At 54.7% G+C, this 18,612-nt stretch overlaps 1 protein-coding gene across 1 annotated transcript; it reads right to left on the bottom strand.

Moving 5' to 3' along the window:
• Positions 1-503: 503 nt before the first annotated feature.
• Positions 504-18,385, bottom strand: STK35 (serine/threonine kinase 35). Its single transcript, XM_059863021.1, has 5 exons — positions 18,268-18,385; positions 17,827-17,949; positions 16,946-17,713; positions 10,845-11,592; positions 504-4,643 (listed from the first exon to the last, which is right to left on the bottom strand). The coding sequence occupies exons 1-4, from the start codon at positions 18,383-18,385 to the stop codon at positions 10,880-10,882; spliced, it is 1,722 nt and encodes a 573-aa protein (XP_059719004.1). The 3' UTR covers positions 504-4,643; positions 10,845-10,879.
• Between the last annotated feature and the right edge of the window lie 227 nt (positions 18,386-18,612).

Raw genomic sequence — 18,612 nt, 5'->3', positions numbered from 1 at the left:
TGTGGCTACTCAAGTGGCAGTTCTGCTAGGCATTTTCCTTATGGGGTTTGCAGGCACCTCCAGAGTGGGCATCCAGCTGAGTGAGGGGCTGCTGGTCCTTTCTGGCTCCTGAACCATGGGGCTGGCAGCTTGCGGCCAGATGGGGAGGAAGGGGCAGGATGGGGAGGTGTTTCTGTATGGGCAGAGGCCAAGTTTGCCTGTCCCACTAATCACACTGTCCTACTTGGTGTCTGCATCAAGAACGGGGCTAATCCTAATCCAGGACAAGGGTAAAGGGCCACAAGTGCTGCATGTCAGGGAGCTGCATTCTGGCTGGCACCGGCCAGGGTGCCTTGGTTTAGTGCCCTAAGCCCTGAGGTCAGTCCAGCTAGCCCAATTCCAGTTCAGGCTTAGCTGAACCTGCCCTCCAGGATGGAGCCACAGCTGCTTTAGGGCCTTGGTCTGCCCACTGCTACAACCCCACTGCTCTCAGCACAGCAAAGGACAAACACACAGAGCTCACGTTTCAAGTTGTGTGTGGCTTTTCAACCCCATCAAATAGCTTTATTCACACAAACGTCCCTTAATTTACAAAGCCTCTGCCATTCATACACATCAGGGGATCCACAGTGTTCAAAAAACTTAAATAGAACATTTCATACCAACCCAAGGAAACCAAGTACAAAAAATATTTATATAAAGTTGTTCACACATAGGTCCTAGATAACCAGCTTCTGTGCAAAAAGAAAAAAAAAAGAAAATAAAACCAAGAAAAATACAGATTCATTTACTAATATTATCTTTAGTTTGGAGTCTGGGTTTAAGCCTTCTGCTCTTGCTAGCTCAGCACAGGAGCTGTGGGGAGCGGGGAGAGCCCTCAGCAGGGCTGGGGCAGCCATGAGTCCCCATCCTGGGGCTCACCCAGAACCCCTCTGGTGTGGCAGTGAAGCAGTTCACCCTGCAAAGCTGCTGTTTTCTGCTGGGTGAGAGAGCTGAAGGTCCATGCTGGCCTGGGCAGCTGCTGGGAAGAGGTGCCAGGCTGGGGCCACCAGGCACTCCTGTGTGGCCCCTGTGAGCTCTTCCAGCAGCCTAGACATCCTCAGGGCTAAAAGCATTTGTGCAGGCTACAGAGAAATGATCTGGCAGATCACAGCTGGAAGAGAGCAGCTCCCTGCACTTCCCTCCCAGCTTCACCCACCAGACACCCTGCCCTGAAGTGAGAAATGCTTCTGGACATGGAAGGCCCACACATTGGATATGCCTGTAACCAGCTGAGGAGCACAGGAACCACTGGCACAACTCCTACCCCTGTTCAAAGGAAATGGGGCTCTGCTTTCCCAATGCTGCCCTGGCTGATGGGATGGGGGCTGTGAGGAGTGGAGCACTGAGCTCTGCTCACCCATCCAATGCCAGCTTTGCCAAAAAGGGGACCAGGAGCACACCTGCCCTGGGCAGCTATAGTGTGAGGCTTGGGCAGCACAGGCCCAGGGTAAGGAAGGAAAGCAGCAGCTAGTGTTTCCCTGTTCTCCCGACCTGCAGAGAGCCCAGGGAAACCCCAGCTTGTGCCCTGCAGCAGCTCCCCTGTGGTGTTTGGCAGGCTTAAACCCAGACTCGTACTGCATACAGAGGAGACAGACACTGCACACAACGGAGGATTTCCACGACGATGGTAACGCTTGTTTTGCATCTTATTGCTCCAGAAAGGCTCTGGGAGCCTGTGATATGTGAAGGAGCTGGGTCCTGAGGAATAGAGGAAGACCACAGGGGTAACTTATCTGTCACTAGCACTGCTGAACCTCAAACACAGCAGTAAGGGGATACAGGGCAGCTCATCTAACCCCTCTAGGCTACAGCCACCTCTGCTTTCCTCCCCATGGACCAAAGCTGGCTGGGATATCCCCGTGACACCTGCATGATGCCGGTGGTATCAGTCTTGCTGCAGGCTGGTGCAGATAACACAGTTTCCAATCCTCCTGAGGCTTGGCTTGTTCCCCCCACCCACCCCACATCCCTCTTGTAAACAGCAAAATCAGAAGTAAACAGTTTCATACAATCACTCCCCTGGCGTGGGCACCATGTGGGGCCAACGAGCCCAGAGAGTTCTGCAAGGGGGGCTTGGCTCCCCCCACACTAACCAGCTACCTCCAGCACCTGGATGCTCAGCTTCACTGCAGCCAGGAAGAGATAGACAGCATGGCCCTGGGCTGGGAAATGGGCCACAGGCTTGGGGCTGCTTTCTTAAACTTGGATTTTCCCAGCAGTGCACCCTGGTGCCAAACATCTACAGCAGAGGAAGAAGTTTGGCCTGCAGGGGCTGGGCAGGTGAGACCCAAAAGACCCACGTGAGAAAAGACTAAACATTCTCCATCCCACAGCATATGCAGGTTTGAGCTGTTCCCACTTTGTTCTAGAGGGAGTGCTGGTCTGGGCCAAAGTAACTGAAGGAGAGATGTGGGGAGCTGTAAACACAAGGCAGGTTCCTATATAGTCTGGGGAGTTGAGCACAAACAGCAGCAAAATCAGAGAGAAATGCTCTTAAAAGGACAAACTTATCAGGGAAACATCCATGTTGGCCAAAGGCTAGCAGCCCTAGGACTCCTCCTTGGAAGTGTTTGCTAAATCCTAAGTAAGGCACTACGGTCTAGCTCACTAACATCAAGCTACTTGAAAAACACATCTGCAATGCAAAAGCTGAGGTGGAGACATGTGGTTTGAAGATGGCCTGGAACAGCAGTGGACCAAGAGGGCTGACCCTCCCAGGACCTGCTGGACTCACTCCTGTCCTGGGAAGAACAGGGCAATCCACTCACTGCCTTCCAGCTTCACCTCCTGCCCTCTTACTGCACCCATTCAGGCCAGGGTTCAGTTACAACAGCTGTGACAGTCAGGAGCAAAGGCTCTGCCAGGTGGAGGAAGGATGGTCCAGTGATCAGGACACTAACACTGCACTTGTGAGCTAAATGGTTCACTCTTCCCTTCCTGTGGGATGCAGAACAGGAAGCTGCAGGAATCCCACCCAGCTGCAGCCCAAAGAAGCATCCCTAGGGACAGACAAAAGCACAGTGTGAGAACAAGGGCTTGGCAGTGCATTTGTGCTGTCCAAATCTTCACAAGTCACAGACAGCCAGTCTGGAGCTTCCTGGTCTTCCTAAGAAGGACCAGGCCTTTCTGCAGTCACAGCTTTAGCTTTGTGTCCTGGAAAAATATGGAAGAGAAGAAAGAAGCCCCTCCATCCTTTCCCTGCTCTGCCTAAGCCCACCTGAATTTCCTCCATTTCCATTTATTCCTGTGAAGTCAGCATAGTACACTGAGGAGATACATGGAGATGCTGCCAGTTAGGAACCTTCCAGTGATGGCAGAGGAAAGCTGCAGGCAAGGAGCAGTTCCCACAGCCAGAGATGAGGGGACCAGGGGGACCCCTCTCCTGCTTGTGGCCATGGCCAGCTCCAGACTGAGCACCCTGACAGCTCAGCAGTGATGCTGGGTCAGACCAGCCCACTTCCCAAACCACTGCTGGTGATTTCATCTGCTGAGAAACATTTTAGGTGGTTCAGAAGCTGCAGGGTAGAGAAGAGGTGGTGCTTTACATTGCATTTACAGTGAGCAAAGTCTAAAGATCATCAACACGAGGCAGCCCCAGAAAATGAGTTTTGCTTTAAATATAGGCAAGGAAATCAAGTTTTAAGTGCTCAGCCTGAGGTTCCAATCTCCTGACCTACACTACTATACTGTAGCCTATCCTGAATAGCAGCATTGCCTTTTGCTTCCTGGAGATCATTAGCTAGCAGGGAAAAGTGTCCTGTGGGAGGCTAAAATCCAGCCCATGACCCATTAGGCCAAACCTCCTTCTCTCCACAGCACTGTTCCTATTGACTGAAGTTTGGCATCAAATGGATCAGAGCAGTGGACTGCTTTCTGTTTCTCTTGTATTCAGATAATGTCAAACTGAAAATGTACTCAGCAGCTCCCCAGTTCCCTCTGTGTACAAAGACAGTAACAAAGATGATCGTGAAATCCAGCTTGGGAAGACCTGCTCTGCCAAATGGCTTTCCAGCATGTTTATCCTACTCTATCCTAGTGTCAGCTGCTCACAAGCCTGGGCAGCACCACCTATTCAGGAGCTGCCTGGCTGTGAAGTTATTTAGCTGCTTGCAACGTGTGGACCAAGAGATTCATTTTTCCTAAAGCACTGCACTCCCAATGCAAACCTACCCACCACTTTGCTCCCATTTTCCCTAGGCAAAATCAATAGCTTTGAACCCAAAACTGTGCCCAGCTGGACTTAGAGCTGGTGCCTGGCAGTACACCTCACCATCAGGCTGCTGATTCCCACTTCTTTATGGAACCACATCCCTAGAAACATCTAATGAGTCAAACAGCAGCACAGGAGACACGGGGAGGGCTGAGCAAGGGCAGCTCTGCTCTCTGGATCTTGTTTCAAAGTTTTGTGAGTGACAGCTGCCAGCTTATGTTCTTCCACAGGCACCTGCAGCCCCCTCCCACACTCCCACAACACCCCTCCCAACACAAAAAAGTAACACCCAAATATTTCACATTGCCAGAGATCCTATAGACCAGGAATCTTCTGTATCATCATCTTCCCTTATCTTTGACTTCCTTCTTGCACGTAAATAATGGAGATTATGGGTCCCTGGTAAATAAATCTGCAAGAAAAAACAAGAGAGGAGAAAGAGAGGTCAGGTTTGTCAGTGGTTTGTCTCAGTTACTACACTGTGACTGCAGGCATTGGCTTCTGGATGGAAGGGGTGTAGGACACCACTCCTGCCACCTGCCCACTTATCCCAGTTAGCCCAAAACAGGTGCTGCCACATCTCTCTACTGCCCAGTGCTTTAGCTATCGATCCAGATAGGGACTGGGCTCAGTTTACAGTCAGTTTTTAACCCAGAAGGACTCAGACAGCAGTGCATGGAGCACACTGCCAAGGACAGCACACATTCAGCTGCCAGAGGGCGGGGGCTGAGCTGGGACAGGCTGGCTGTGGCTGAGCATTTCCTCACACCCCCACAACACAGCCCCATCCCACACAGCTCCCTGCAGTGACAGTCCTGCTGGAACAAGGACAAGTGTTCCCAGCAGAGCCTGGCCTTGAGAGTCCATGTGATGTGTCTGTGAGTGCTGGCTCCACGCACTCCATCAGGAAAGGTGGAACAAGCTGCAAGCCCAGAGATGCCCTGCACCACTTGCCTGCTGCGTCAGCAGCAGCTCAGGCATCGTGAGTGGCTCTGTAAAAGCTGAGTAAAATCCAGGCTGGTGCAACTGGAAGCAGAGCAGGAGAGGTTCGCAACTCAGCCCACAAGGATGCTCAATGCCAGGGATTTTAGAGTCAGACTTGCTGCACCAATCCTTGCTTTGGCCAAAGCCTCAACACACAACAACCCCCATGGTCCCTGTAGCAGCAGTGGTGCTGCACCCCTTCATCCACAGCCCTGGCACCCTCCTGTCCTCCAAGCTCAGGGACGTGAGAATGCTCAGTGCTGCACATAAGCTACCAGCATTTTCCACATAGATTGTTTGGAACCCAGAAAACTCCCCATGGAAGCAGAAGAACAGCACACCTATGTACACATGATGTCACTTCTGTACTGAAAATACATCCTTTAGGATGTCCCAAACTCAAGGAGGCACCAGCAGAGCTGAGGGTAGTGGCTGTACTGGGAAGCAGCAGGGCTGGTCCATGAGCTCTAAATTCAGACAGTTAAATGGGAAAAAAAAAGTGGGGGCTGGATTTAGCTCCTCCACTTAGCAGGGGCAGGTCCCAGCCCACCAGGGATGGGCGAGGGGCTCTGCAGAGACACCAAGGGAGCAGCGGGAAAGACCCGCTGCAGAAAAGATGCTACTGCCCAGCAAATTACTCCAATACCTTAGCCCTAGGAAATCTCATTAAAGAAATCCCTGCCTGAGGAACACATTTCTGAAGGACAAGGCTGCTCAGAACAGAAGGCAAGGTCATAGGCACACTCCTTTCCAGGAGAGGTTAACCAAAGGGATGCCACTTTTGCAGGCTGCCATTGGAATAAAGCCTTTCTGTTTGAGGAGGCGAGAGGCACACAGACATCAGGTCAGGGCAAACACGCAAGGATTCTTCTGGAAGGTTTCTCCTATTATGCAGCTTCCTTAACAAGTAGGGCAGGGTTTCTGTTTGTGCTTCCCTGGAGTAGGAACATTATCAGGGAAGGCGCTTGCTCGAGCAGCTCTGAGCTCACTGCTCTGAGACAGGAGAGCTCGCCCCACTGACGCACGTTTTTGCAGGGGCTGGTTCAAGAGCTTTTAATCCCTCCACTGATGCCACTTATAGCCTTAATCAGCTCGAATGTTCATTTGGCATCAGCAGGATGTGAACCAGCAGCCCATGGAGCCCTCACCCAGCACACAAGATGACACTAATGTGTGGGTCACAGAGGGGTGGTGGCAGTGGGGTCTGCACGGCAGAGGACTCAGTGCAGAGGAGGGAGACATAACCCAGCAGGTCCTTGTGTTAACCATGTCATCTGCTCCTGTGTGGGAACACAGCAAGGGAACAGAGCTGAGTGCCTGATTTATCTCCTGAGCCCTCCCTCATGCTCTGTACCTATACTTGTGATGCATTCCTTGGGTGCATCATTAAATCCAACTGCAGTGGCCTCCCCCAGAGGGCAAAGCAGGGGTGACAGCGAGCAAACACAAACACCAATACAATTGGCCAGAGCTGACACGGTCCAGGTCACCCTCAGGGCTTCACTGGACCCCAGGTAGAATCAACACAGTCCAGAAGGGTGTCACCACTCCACGGGGTGGCCCCTGTGATGCTGCATTCACTGCTATGGCTAAGAGGAACTGACCTTGCTTTTACTGTCCTATGGCTTTTGTCCATGCCAAGATCCACAAACCACACTGAAAACAGTCCAAAGTCAAAACCAACATTGTTTTAGGAATGAAATTGCTGTCCTTTAACAGGCCAGTGAGTAAAACTTGAGCTGAGTGATACTACCAGCCAAGATCTAACTTGATGCAGCAGTCCCTGCTCACTGACAGCTCTCAGAGCTGTGTGCTGCTGTGTGCCTGATCCCTGTCCTTCCTTCAGCTCTTAAATTCCACAGGGCAGCAGTTTATCAGCAGTGCTGGGGGTGGTTGGGCACAGCACCAGAGAGCTCTGGCCAGGGTAGACACCATCATGCAGGGTGAGCAGATAAGCTTGTTCAGCATCAGCTCCTGGTGCACGTGTAAAATGCAAAGAGCAGAACAATGCAAATACAAACAGCCACTTTCAGCTGAAACTGGAATAATCAAACCCAGTGAGAGAGGAGTGCTGGAGAGAACCAGACTGGCCACAGCTATTGAACACTTTCCTGCTCATGACAGCCCCTCAGATGCTGCAGCCTGCACAGATTCTAGCCATTCATCTTGAGCATCCACCCAAAATCAGACCAACTGTTTTATCCACAGTGAAAATATAATGGAATACAAATCTACCAGAACAAGCTGCCTCTACACTGATCACAACCATTGTAGTTTGATGTCCTGTGTGAATCAAAACTGCAAAATTTCTTAAATACATAACTGTCAGTGGCAGGTGATGGTGTACTCACCCTTTGTGTTTCTGTGGCCAAGGCCCCTGTGTCACTGCAAGGAGCAGCAAAAGGCCACACTGCCACTGTACCTTTTTCCTCTACAACCTAAGGGTTGCACAAAACCACCCCATCAGAGGATCCCACCAGAGCAGCATCTCCGGGAGGCCCCTCACCATCCCCAGGGGATCTGGAGGGCAGCTACAAAAGTGACACAGAAAGAAAGATGTTCACATTGCAAGAAAGGAGAATCATTCCAGTTTTCCAGTATTGGGAAGGAAGTGTGAGATACTCCCCAGTGGGCAGTGCATCTAGTGCTAGGCAATCACAGAAAGAGACCCATCAGCAGATACCCAGCACAACCCAGCCACTCCCTAATTGTATTAGAAGGGCTTTTGTCCTCTTTGCCCAAAAGGCAGCTTTTGCCAACAGCTCTAGAGAACTGTAGATAAACTTGGCTTTATCTAAACATTTGCAGAAGGTAGGGAAGAAGTGCTCAAATTAAAAAGAGAATACCTTTGTTTTTCCCACAGAAATGCTGCCCATCTCTGCTGGAACTATTTGCACCAGTGCCAGTAGGAGTGGGAAAAGCACGGGAGATAATGACTTCTCTCCTCAGGGAGCCGGGTGTCCAGCAAAAACCAAGCCAAAACCACTCCTTTCTGAGAACTGACATTTCCTATCTGCATTTTGGAAGGGTAACAGAGCACGAAGTTCTCAGGTGCGTGCAGCATCTGTGGCACAACTGAAGCTGAAGCTGCTGAGACATGAAGCAAAATCTAAAGAGGTCAGTGGCGTAGCAAAGAATAAGCAAAAATCCAATTCCCTGGGTCAGGGAGGGTCACAGTTTTCCAGGTTATGACATGAACCAAGGCTGAGCAGGTCTGAACTGTCCTGGGGAAGAACCTGCTGCATGACCCAGCACAGCAAAGCTACACGCCAGTGCCACAAATAAGTTGGAAGAGGTTACGTGAGTTTCTCGGTCAACTAAAATTACCTGAGAGCAGAATTCAGGCTCTGCTCTAAATCCCATTTTAAGCTTCTCAAGCAGGTTTCCAATTTAAGATTTGCATTTAATAGCGGCTAGAAGAATGCTGATTTGAATACACAAGTACACCTGGAAAACCATACAGCAAAGTGCACCACATATTCTGGCTGCCCCACGAGTGAGGCGGAGGAACACTCTGGGTTTGCAGGAACATATGGCTGGTGCTGGGCTCTATCTGGGCCAGGCAACCACGCTCCATGTGCCAGGTTGGGTTATGTAAGAGCATCCCTGGCTGCTGCAGCTGTGTCACGACAGAGCCATCGGTGCAGACTCACGGATGGACTAGGGAGGGGGGTGCTGGGTGCAGAAGGCAGCTGGGTTTCAGCAAACAGCCGCGGGGTAGGACTGTCCCCTCGGTGTTTGTTATCCCTTCATGTACTATTCCGCAGATCTGCGCAGGATGAATTTTCCCCCGAGGGCAGGGGCTGGTTGCATAACGCGGCAGCATCGTGTCAGCACGGAGCCAGCGCAGATGGCACAGCCCGGCCTGACCCTCCACGTGCAGCAGAGCTGCTCCCACAGCCCCACCGGCCCCACGCCTCGCCCCGGGGCACAGGGCAGGGTGTCTGCTCTTGCCCCGGGGCGGGAGCACACCCATCTTAAGGGCTCTCATTTCCACAGATTCACTCCCCCCACCCTAATCCCCAGCCCACACTTGCACTGGGACCAGTATCCAGCCCCAGGCAGCAGTGCTTGAATCAGTTACTGGCACTGGAGATGGATGTTAAATATTTTGTGGGTGGAAGAGTGCAGAGGGGATGGTCTGTGGACCAGTTTGGACAAACCAACAGAGAACAACAAGACCCACCCAATGGGTCTTTTCACTTCCATCCCTATTTCTCTACAAACAGCACAGAGTGTACCTGGGCACACAGAGAGGGGGGTCAGGCCCCACAGCACTTTCCATAAGCTCAGGAACCCTCAGGTGGCAGCAATTAGGGGATTTAGCAAAACCTGCCAAAATACCTCCACCATCCACACTGCTGGTGGGGGCTTGCTCTCAGAGCTGAACAATCACACAGCCATCAGCTGAGGGCTGGTGTATGCTGGCCAGGGACATAATTTCCTCCCTCTCTGCCCTCCTGCATCTATGGTCAGCTCCAGTCCGGCTGCCTGTGTGTGGTTTTGGGGTGAGGTGAGGGCTGGGCCCAAGCTGTGATGCCAGCACCTGACACAGGCAGGCTGTCAAAGATCTCCTGGGACCAGTGATGAGCAGGCAGCTCTGCAGGAGCCTGAGAAAGGATGTGGGCTGGAAAGATGTCAGCCTCACCCCTGGTAATCTGTAATTCTTAAGTTTCATTGAAATGTTTGGCTGGAAGAATCCCTAGTAACAGCTTCTGTTTACAGACGGCTTTGCCATGTAGGCAACACCTCCCAGTCCTTCTGTGTCACTGGTGAGGGACACTGCCAGCTAAACCACATCCCTGGGGTTCTTCCAGACCATGTGTGACCACCCAGGCCTGAGGATCAGGACCTCTGAGCTTGAGACTGTTTAGCAGGGGGGGAGAAGGGAGGGGACTCTGGACAGAGCTGAGCTCAGTCTGAGCAGAGCTGTTTTTAAGCTTCCTTCCTTAGCAGACACAGGTCTACAAACACAGATGCTGGAGACCAAAGCATCTCCTGGGTTTGGGCACTGACACTCACACCAAAGGGAAGTCCTGCCTTTAATAGGGAAATGAAACAGAGCCACAAGATGGACCCATGTGCCTCGTAGGTGAAAGCAAAGAGTTCTGTACCAAGACAGATGTGCCACTTGGTGCCTACTCACTGAGCCAGCTGGGCCCCAAGGTGTCCTGTCCAAGTGTCACAGGGGAGGGGGATGGTGCTAGACAGGGAGCTCCAGCACAGACTGTGGAAATTACATCACACAGCAGAGGAGGCAGAACTGGCAGATCCCTCCCTGACCCTGAGAGAGACAGATGTCACCAAAGCTTATACCAAGTGCTTGCAGGTGTCTCTGCTGTGCCTCAGCCTGTCTCAGCCACCGGACCTCTGAGGAGCAGGGCTCCTGCCCAGCCCTTCCAGCTCCACTGGGCCCTTGGGCAGTGACAGGATGTGCAGCTGCTAATTCTATTTCTCACCTCTACTTTATTTTTGCAGCAGAATAGGTGAAAACAACCTCAGAAGCAGTGCTCTGATGAGTCACTATAGAAGTAGCTCTAGGAACATAAGACTCCTTTGTGTCACTACAAAGTGCACTACTGGGCCAGTACAGGCAACAGAAATAAGACAAAAAATCCAAATCACTTACCCAGCTGCAAAGCACAGCGGTGCCCTGCCCTGAATTTAAGCAGCACATGTAACCTGGTCCATTCTGGTTTCAAGCTCAAAGGCATCAGGTCGATCCTGTGGGTTAGCAGCCAACATGTCTTTCAAGAGCTGCTTGATCCCCTCAGACATGGAAGTCCTGCGTTTCTGAGGGATGTGCAGCTCCATCTTTGGGTTTTCTAGCAGCGCTTCCCCGACGGGCACAATCTCGGTCCCCTGCTTGATGTAAGTCCCCAGCAGCTCCTTCTTGGTCTCAGCATCAATGAAGGTGATCCTTTCAATCATGGCCCAGATGATGATGCCGAGGGCGAAGATGTCAGCCTTGGCAGTGTAGTGTCCCTCCCACACCTCGGGTGCCATGTAGAAATCAGAGCCACAGGCCGAGGACAGCCAGTACTTGTTCACATTCACATTTTTGTTCTCATGCCCACCCTCCTTGCCCCGAGCAGTGAGGCCAGCACAGACCTTGCTCAGCCCAAAGTCAGCCACCTTGAGCACAGGGGTGCCAGATTTCTCAGTTATCAGGATGTTGTCTGGCTTCAGGTCCCTGTGGACAATGTGGTTCTTGTGCAGGAAGGCAATGGCACTGGTCAGCTGCAGCATGAAGCTCTTGTTGGTGGCAGGGTCGGGCCTTCGGGACAGCACATACTGGTTGAGGTCTCCTCCTTCACAGAACTCCATGACAAACCACAGGTAGCAAGGCTCCTCTGCATAGCCCAGGATCCTCTCACCTGATCAAAAGGGATAAAAGAGTGGGTTTTTCAGACACATTTCAAAGTCCACACTAAACCAGGATGGCTGAGGAACAAGTCTGGCTTATGTGGATAAAAAAAATTTTGGGAAGGTAACTGGGACCTATTGCACTGCAGAGCACCAGCAGTGATGCTGGCACTGCTGTGGCTTCAAGTGCTTTGGGATCCTGTTGAGCAGGACACACCAGCACCATGTTTATCCAAACCCACTGCTGGGAACCAGCTCAGGGACCTCCTCCCAGCAAAGTGCAGAGAACACATCATCTTCAGTCCTACCAGCAGGCCTTTCTCCCCAGGCTCTGACAGCCAAAGCAGCAGAGGCTAAAAGCATAATTAGCAGTGAGTCTACAGAAAAAAAAAAACAAAAAACCACTTTTGTGAATGCCTCCTCTCCCACCTCAGCTCTGCTGCAGGAGGCAAAGGCTGGCTCATTCCATATACTTTACTGGAACTGCACACAGGGAGTAAATCACAGCCCCTAACACTGCCAGCACAGACTTGCCAAGAGTGGTCACACCAGTGTCCAAGCCCTATGGCCCACTGGGTCTTCCCAGAACAAATCTGTGCATTTAAGGATTGCATTTGTGCTGGGGAAACTCTGCCACTTCATCCAGCTTGCATTAAGTGCTAACAAGTCTTTAATGAGAAGAAACTGGAGGTCCAAGCTGCAAAATGTTTGCTGAGTGTAATCTCAGCCACACTTGTGACTGTAAATACTCCTACTACTCAGTATTACACCCCAAACAGCTTCTTCCTTCTACTCCTCAAGCTCAGAGCATCTCAGGCTTATTCTATAAAACTTCTGCCTAAGGAAGGACTCTCTTGCACATCAATTAGACACATGAACACAGCAGCATCATATCAGCTAATGGGGCCAAGTCTGCCACTGGTGCTCCCCAGGGATGCCAGGATGCCCCAAGGAACATTGGCAACAGACCCATCCCCATTAGCTGATGCCAGTAGTGCAAACCCCAAGTCTCCTCCAGAGAGCACCAAGGTGATTGGCAGAGCCTGCACACACCACCAGAGGATCATTTTGCTCTAGAAATTGATTTTCTTATCCTCCATAAGTACCCTAAGAGAGAAGCTGGAGGATACCACTCACCTCTGCCACAGCTAAAAAGTCCCACAGCTGAACTCAAGTGTTTTTGAAAGCAGTGAAATAACTCCACCCATTTGACAAAGTTGGGTTTTGTTTGAGCAAAGCCCTAGAGAGCATCTGGGAAAGCAAAAAAATTCCAGCAGCAGGTAAGCCAAGGACTACCAGGGCCACCCAGCCGTGGGCTGCACTGGTCAGCAGTTAGTGTGGGTGGGAATATTGGTTATTTGCACAAACAGTCTGTATCCATGGCTACTGCTATGGAAATGGAAATCTGCACAACAGAAGGATTTGGCTGCACCTCCCCATCCTCAGCAATCTTTTGCTGAGCTTAGGTCTGAAGGTTAGATCTAGGGGAAGAAAGAAGAGGATAGAGTTACACAGGGTACTGGGTGCACTCTGGGGGTCTCATCTGGCTAGAAGGAGGCTCACCATTTAAGTCCAAGGACCAGCTGAGAGCAGCACATGACAGCTTGGCTCTGGAGACCAAAATGCTGACCAGGAAAAGCAGCTTCTCTGGTGCAAGCCACCTTTGGCATGACAGCACAGGAGCTGAAGGAGATGCTGCTTGTCCTGAGAGCAGAGACCCCAGCACAGCCAGGACAGCCCCAGCTCACACGGCTGCCACCACTTTGATTTGTTAAATCCCAGTGGCATCACAGCAGGACACAGGGTTTGGCTTTCCTGCTCCCCTCTGCAGCCGTACAGCCCCAACACAGGGAGCAGGAGTGTCTGTCTGCAGGAATCAAACCATGACAAGGGAGCACAGCAGAGCCCCACATTCCTCACACACAACCAGGTGGGAGCATCCACACAGCACTGCTGGCAGCCCCTTCCCACAGGAAGTGGCTCAAACACTGGCTCAGCAGCAGCCAGGACCTGTTAGCTCTGACAAGCCAAGGTTTGTTTTTAGCATAAGGAAGGCTCTGATTTAAAACTTGGCCCCTGAATGTCAGCAAATGCAGGAAAGATGACGGGGATCCAGCAGTAGCTGTGAGCACCAGGCACTTCACTTTGGGTGGAGCATTGTGAGTAGAGGCTTAAGCCAAAAGTAATATTTCCTCATTTTCTTTCTATAATCTGAAAGTGTTTTAGTTGTTAAATCATCTTCCTGCCTTCAAAACAAACAGCTTTAAACATAAAGAGCTGGCAAGACGCTCCCTAAAGATGAGATGTTAGCAAACTGAAGACAAGCAGTCAGGAGCTGAGGAGATGCCAATGACAGGCTGGACCTGTTCTCTATCACCAAGCCAGCATCCCCATGTGCTCCCTGCCCAAACACAGCATGGCACACACTCACACTCCATCTTTCCAGCACACACGCACACCTCCCCCACCCGATCCTGGGGAGCTCATTAACAGCGTGCTAATTTGCTTAGCTTCACAGGGGAAATGAAAATCCAGTGAGAGCAGAAACAGCATCCCAGTGCCCACAACCACATGTAACCTCTGACTCCCTCTGTGCAAGGAGGCTGCACCAGAGAGATGGGAGCTGGCAGCATGAAATTCCAGACAGCTAGAATGATGGCAACACACATAGGTGATGCCAGGGCAGCCCATGAGTGAGGCTGAGTGCTGGTGGCAGCTTGTTGGCCCCACAGATGACATGGGAGGAACAGGAAGCAACACCTTATACCTGTTCACTTAAGGAGGCTCTGTCACTGCTCTAGGTTAGGAACAAGAGGGGCATGTGATGTGCACAAGCACTGGAGGTGCTGCTGCATCAGGGCTCTGAGCACATTGCATGGGTGCCTCTCCTCCAGCTCAGCACCGAGCTTCCACCTTCCTTTTCACACCCTGCCCTTAAATTTAATTACTCCACATCTCGTTAAAATGGTAAAGGTTCAGCCTCTGCGCCATAGCTGAGAGCAAACCCCGCCTGTATCCTGACAGTTGTGCTCCCAATTCAGAAAGTCTCAGATTAATCCTGGCCGTGCCCTGAGCCCCGGCACGTTGGCACAGCATCTGCACTGGCCCGTAAATAGCCCAGCTGCGGTCGTGCAGAATGGCACGGAGCACAGCGCCACGGCCACCGCCGCTGCTGCCGGCAGGCAGGGAGAGCAGGAGACCTGCAGGGCTCATCCAGCTCCAGCCTTTTGTTTTGAAAATATTTATCTACATCTATCAGACCCAAGGCTTGGGAAGGCAGCAAGCACAGGCTGCCTGGCACAACACAGCCCCGAGGGCAGCCAGGCAGACGGGAAGGAGAATGTGCTCCAGCTTGGTTTTGGAAGTCCAACTATTCCTGTCCAGGCTGGGGATGCAGAGCCCAGCTCTGCTCCCCTCTGAGGGGCTGCCATGGGACCAGGGCAGGCAAAGCCCTCCTCACTGCTGGGAATTCAGAAGACTCAACCCCCTCCAGAGATGGGGCATTTATGGGTCTCCTTCCCCACCTGGAGATGGGGCACCTCCAGCTACCCAAGAGCTCTCCCCAAGCCAAGCCACTTCTCCTCAGGGCATGCAACATGACAGAGGGGGCAGGACGCCCCATTTCTGCTACAGCTGGACACACCCGAAGGGAAGAGCTGGCTCCTCTCCCAGGGAGCTGTGTGCCCTGGCTGTACAGGAATTTGGACACTGCCCTTCTCAGGGAGCCTCCCTTGGGTGGCTGCATGAAGGAAGAGCAGGAGCTGGGATGCATGGGGAGAGCCAGGCACGTCTGGACATGTCCACCCACCAGGGACACAGAGGGGACAGGCAAGGCAGGGACAGTCAGAACCACAGGTTTGCTCAGAAGATGGATTTCAGGAGCTTTGCATGAACTTTGTGCCTGGCACAGGGTCTGGGGGCTCAGGGAGACTGAGCACCCCAAGGAGCTGACAGGAATCCTGGCACACAAGTCAGGGGAAGGAAGGATTGGGGGGATTGGCTCTGCTCACAGCAGGCTGGGAGGCACAGGGGCAGCGAGGGCACAGGGCTCCTGTATTTTTCCACATCTTCACAGCACATTGGCAAAGCTGGGTCTGACAAGGAGCCAAGGGAGCAAAGGGAGGGAGCTTTTTGGAGATGTCACCATCACAACCATGGACTGTGACAGGAGAAGGTGACCCCTGACAGCCCTGTGATGCTGCTGAGGAACCCCAGGGGAAAATGGAGGTATCCGCCCAGGCTACAGGCATTAGTGCTTCCAGGGCTGTCTCCATAGAGCCAGCAATGGGGGGGACACAGGGACAGTCCTAAAGCTGTGAGATCTTGAGCCATAACAGGCTGCAGCCTTGGGGTGCTCAGAGATGGGACGGTACATTGGGCAGAGAGGGGGAGATGTCCCCTTGGTGTGACTGGGGCACAGTCACAGGCTGTGAAGGTCCCCAGGGGGATGTGTGTGGGCTGTGGCACAGGCCAGGGTAGCAGATGGAGCCTCAGGATTTGGGGTGTAAGGGAAGACAAGTCAGTGCTGGCCAGGGGTACAGCACACAGAGATGTCCCCCAAGGGTTAGGTTTGAGCCTGGAGGCAGCAAGAGGGCCCCTCAGGACTGGGGGTGGGATTGCAGGGCACATGGAGGGACCCCACTGGCACTGCTGCAAGACATGGGTGGGGCTTAAGGAATGGTTTCCTGGGAGCATCCTACAGGAAAGGGAAAGTGGAGGGGATGGCACAGCATGGGGGGATAGAGTCCAGAACAAGGGTCCCTCAGGTGTATTCAGGGTGAGTGGCAGCAAAGAGACCCTGTAGAGAGCCCTGCAGGGACAGGACAGAGATGGGTGATGGGAGCAAGCCTAGAGCAGATACCCCAGAGAGGACCCCAAGTGTGCAGGGGTGATGGGTGCTCAGGAGCTCAGTGGGGAGAGCCTGGTGTGGTTACACTGGAAATGCAGTGATGCAAGGTGGGAGGAAGGTCATTGTGAGAGCTGGGGGGAGCTCCGGATGCTGCTAAGTGCAGGCAATGTCCAGGAATGATTTCAGCATTAGGGTGATGGGTAGCAAGCAAGGGCACTGTGGTGTGGGTACTGTGGAAGGGTGTGCATGAAGAAAGGAGACAAAACCAGGATGTACTGCATGGGGCATCCCAGCAGCCACCTACTCTGGGGGTGTAACCTGGGAGCAGGGCAGGAGGATCAGGGTGTGGGGGTAACCGAGGGCAGCAGGGAGGTGATAGATCCAGGTGCTCGGGGCGGGGATGGGTGACACGGGTGTCAGGGACAGGGCCCCGGAGGCCCTAGGTGGGTGAGAAGGCCCTGGGGGGGGTGAGGCGGCCCAGGAGGGCGCTGGGGCCGAGCCGGGGCTGCCGGTACCTTTGAGGGAGGTCTCGACGAGGCGCAGGTAGAGCTGGCTGCGCTTGTTGCCGTGGCTCATGCGCTGCCCCAGGCCATGCCGCTGCAGGACGCACTCCTCGAAGCGCACCACGTTGGGGTGCTGCCGCCGGAGGCTCGTCAGGGCCCAGAACTCGGCCAGCGCCAGCTCAACGTTCTCGGGAGCGTCGCAGCGGATCCGCTTCACCGCCAGCCGCGCGCCGCTGCGGCCCGACACCGCCTCGTACACCACGCCGTAGGCGCCGCGGCCGATCTCGGCCAGCAGGCTGTACCGCGGGCTGCCGCCGCCGCCGATGCCCGGCCCCGCCGCCACCGCCGCCGCCATGGCCCCGCGCCGCGTCGCCCGCCGCCGCCGCCCCATCCTTTGTGTCCCGCGGCGGCCGCCGTCCATGGCCCCCCCCGCCCCGCGTGCCGGGCAGCGCCGCGCGGGCGAGGGGGCACGCGCCGATGCCGCCGCCGCGCCGCGGGGCGGAAAAGCGCGCGCTGCCGGCCCCTTTAAGCGCTCGGCCAATCGCGGCCGTGCGGGGCGAACCACCGCGGCGCCGGGGGGGGGCGGCGGCCGCCGCGACGGGGCTCGGCCTCTCCCCGGTGCTGGCCCCGTACTCGGAAAGGGAGGTCCGGGTTTGCCGCCCCGGGCGCGGTAACCGGGTCGCGGCGCCGCCAGCGCGGCTCGGCGTGGCTGGGGCTCAGCGCGGCGGCAGGCCCCTCCCGCTCCCCCGCCACGGTGGTACGCGCCGCGCCGGTGTAAACAGGCCGGTCATGGGGGCCCCGGCGTCCGCCGCGGGTCTCCCCCGTCCCTCTCTTCCCTCCGGGCCTGGCCCGCGGGAGGCGGTGCGGGCTCGGGCCCGGCCCGCGGGGCTCACCTTGGGAGCGGCGGCGGGGGCTCCGGCCCGGGCGCTGCGCGGCGGCGTGTGAATGGGCGGGGTGGGGGAGCGGCGGCGACGGCGGTGGGATAAGAGCGTGGCCGCGCGCCCTGACGTAACCCCCTTATGTAACGGCGGGGGGTGACCCGCCCCCAGCAGCCCCCTCCCACCGCCCCGGGACGGGCGGTGCACCGGGAGGGCGGGATGCCCCGGGATGGGTTGGGCGGACGAGGTGCACCGGCGGTAGCCGTGCGGTACAGGGGTGCACGGGGCAGGGCTGTCTGTGATGCCGCCGGGGGGGTGATGCTCCGGGACACGGTGCACCGGGGAAGGGGGCGGTGCCCACGTTGTAGGTGATGACCCGACGGGGAGGTGATGGCGTCAGGGAGGTGATTCCCCGGGGAGGGGGTGGTGCCCCGGGACCCAATAAATCCTCGGTACCCGGTAAATCCCGGGACGCGCTGCACAGGCGGCAGCCGCGCGGTGCTGGATGCTCGGCGAGCTGGCGCTGTGCTGCCGCACCGGGAAGGGCGGACATGCCGCTCGGGGCCCGTTTCATAGCTCCGGCAACATTCGGGGGCCCCTCCCGGGCGCCGCGCCCACCCCGAGGGTTCGGCCCCACTGCCGGAGATCACCGGGGAGTTTCCAACTGGAAGTTCCCCGAAAAGTGGCTGCGGTCCCGAGAGAATCCCTGCGGGCCGGGACCGAGGGTTTTGGGGGTACCCCAGGATGGCGCGGCACCCACCGGGTGTCCGCGTGGTGGGACGGGCACTGGTCACCAAGAGC

This window comes from Haemorhous mexicanus, chromosome 18, assembly GCF_027477595.1.
Source record: "Haemorhous mexicanus isolate bHaeMex1 chromosome 18, bHaeMex1.pri, whole genome shotgun sequence".
Lineage (NCBI taxonomy): Eukaryota > Metazoa > Chordata > Aves > Passeriformes > Fringillidae > Haemorhous > Haemorhous mexicanus.
Note: the sequence above shows the minus strand (reverse complement) of the source record. Positions and strands in the feature narration are given on the sequence as shown.

Excerpts from the sequence above, each read along its gene's own strand:
- STK35 (XM_059863021.1), bottom strand. The coding sequence starts at position 18,385 with ATGAAACGGGCCCCGAGCGGCATGTCCGCCCTTCCCGGTGCGGCAGCA. Across the intron at positions 17,950-18,267 it reads CGCGTCCCGGGATTTACCGG|GGGGTTACGTCAGGGCGCGC; the intron begins GTACCGAGGATT and ends CCGTTACATAAG. Across the intron at positions 11,593-16,945 it reads CGTCGAGACCTCCCTCAAAG|GTGAGAGGATCCTGGGCTAT; the intron begins GTACCGGCAGCC and ends CCTTTTGATCAG.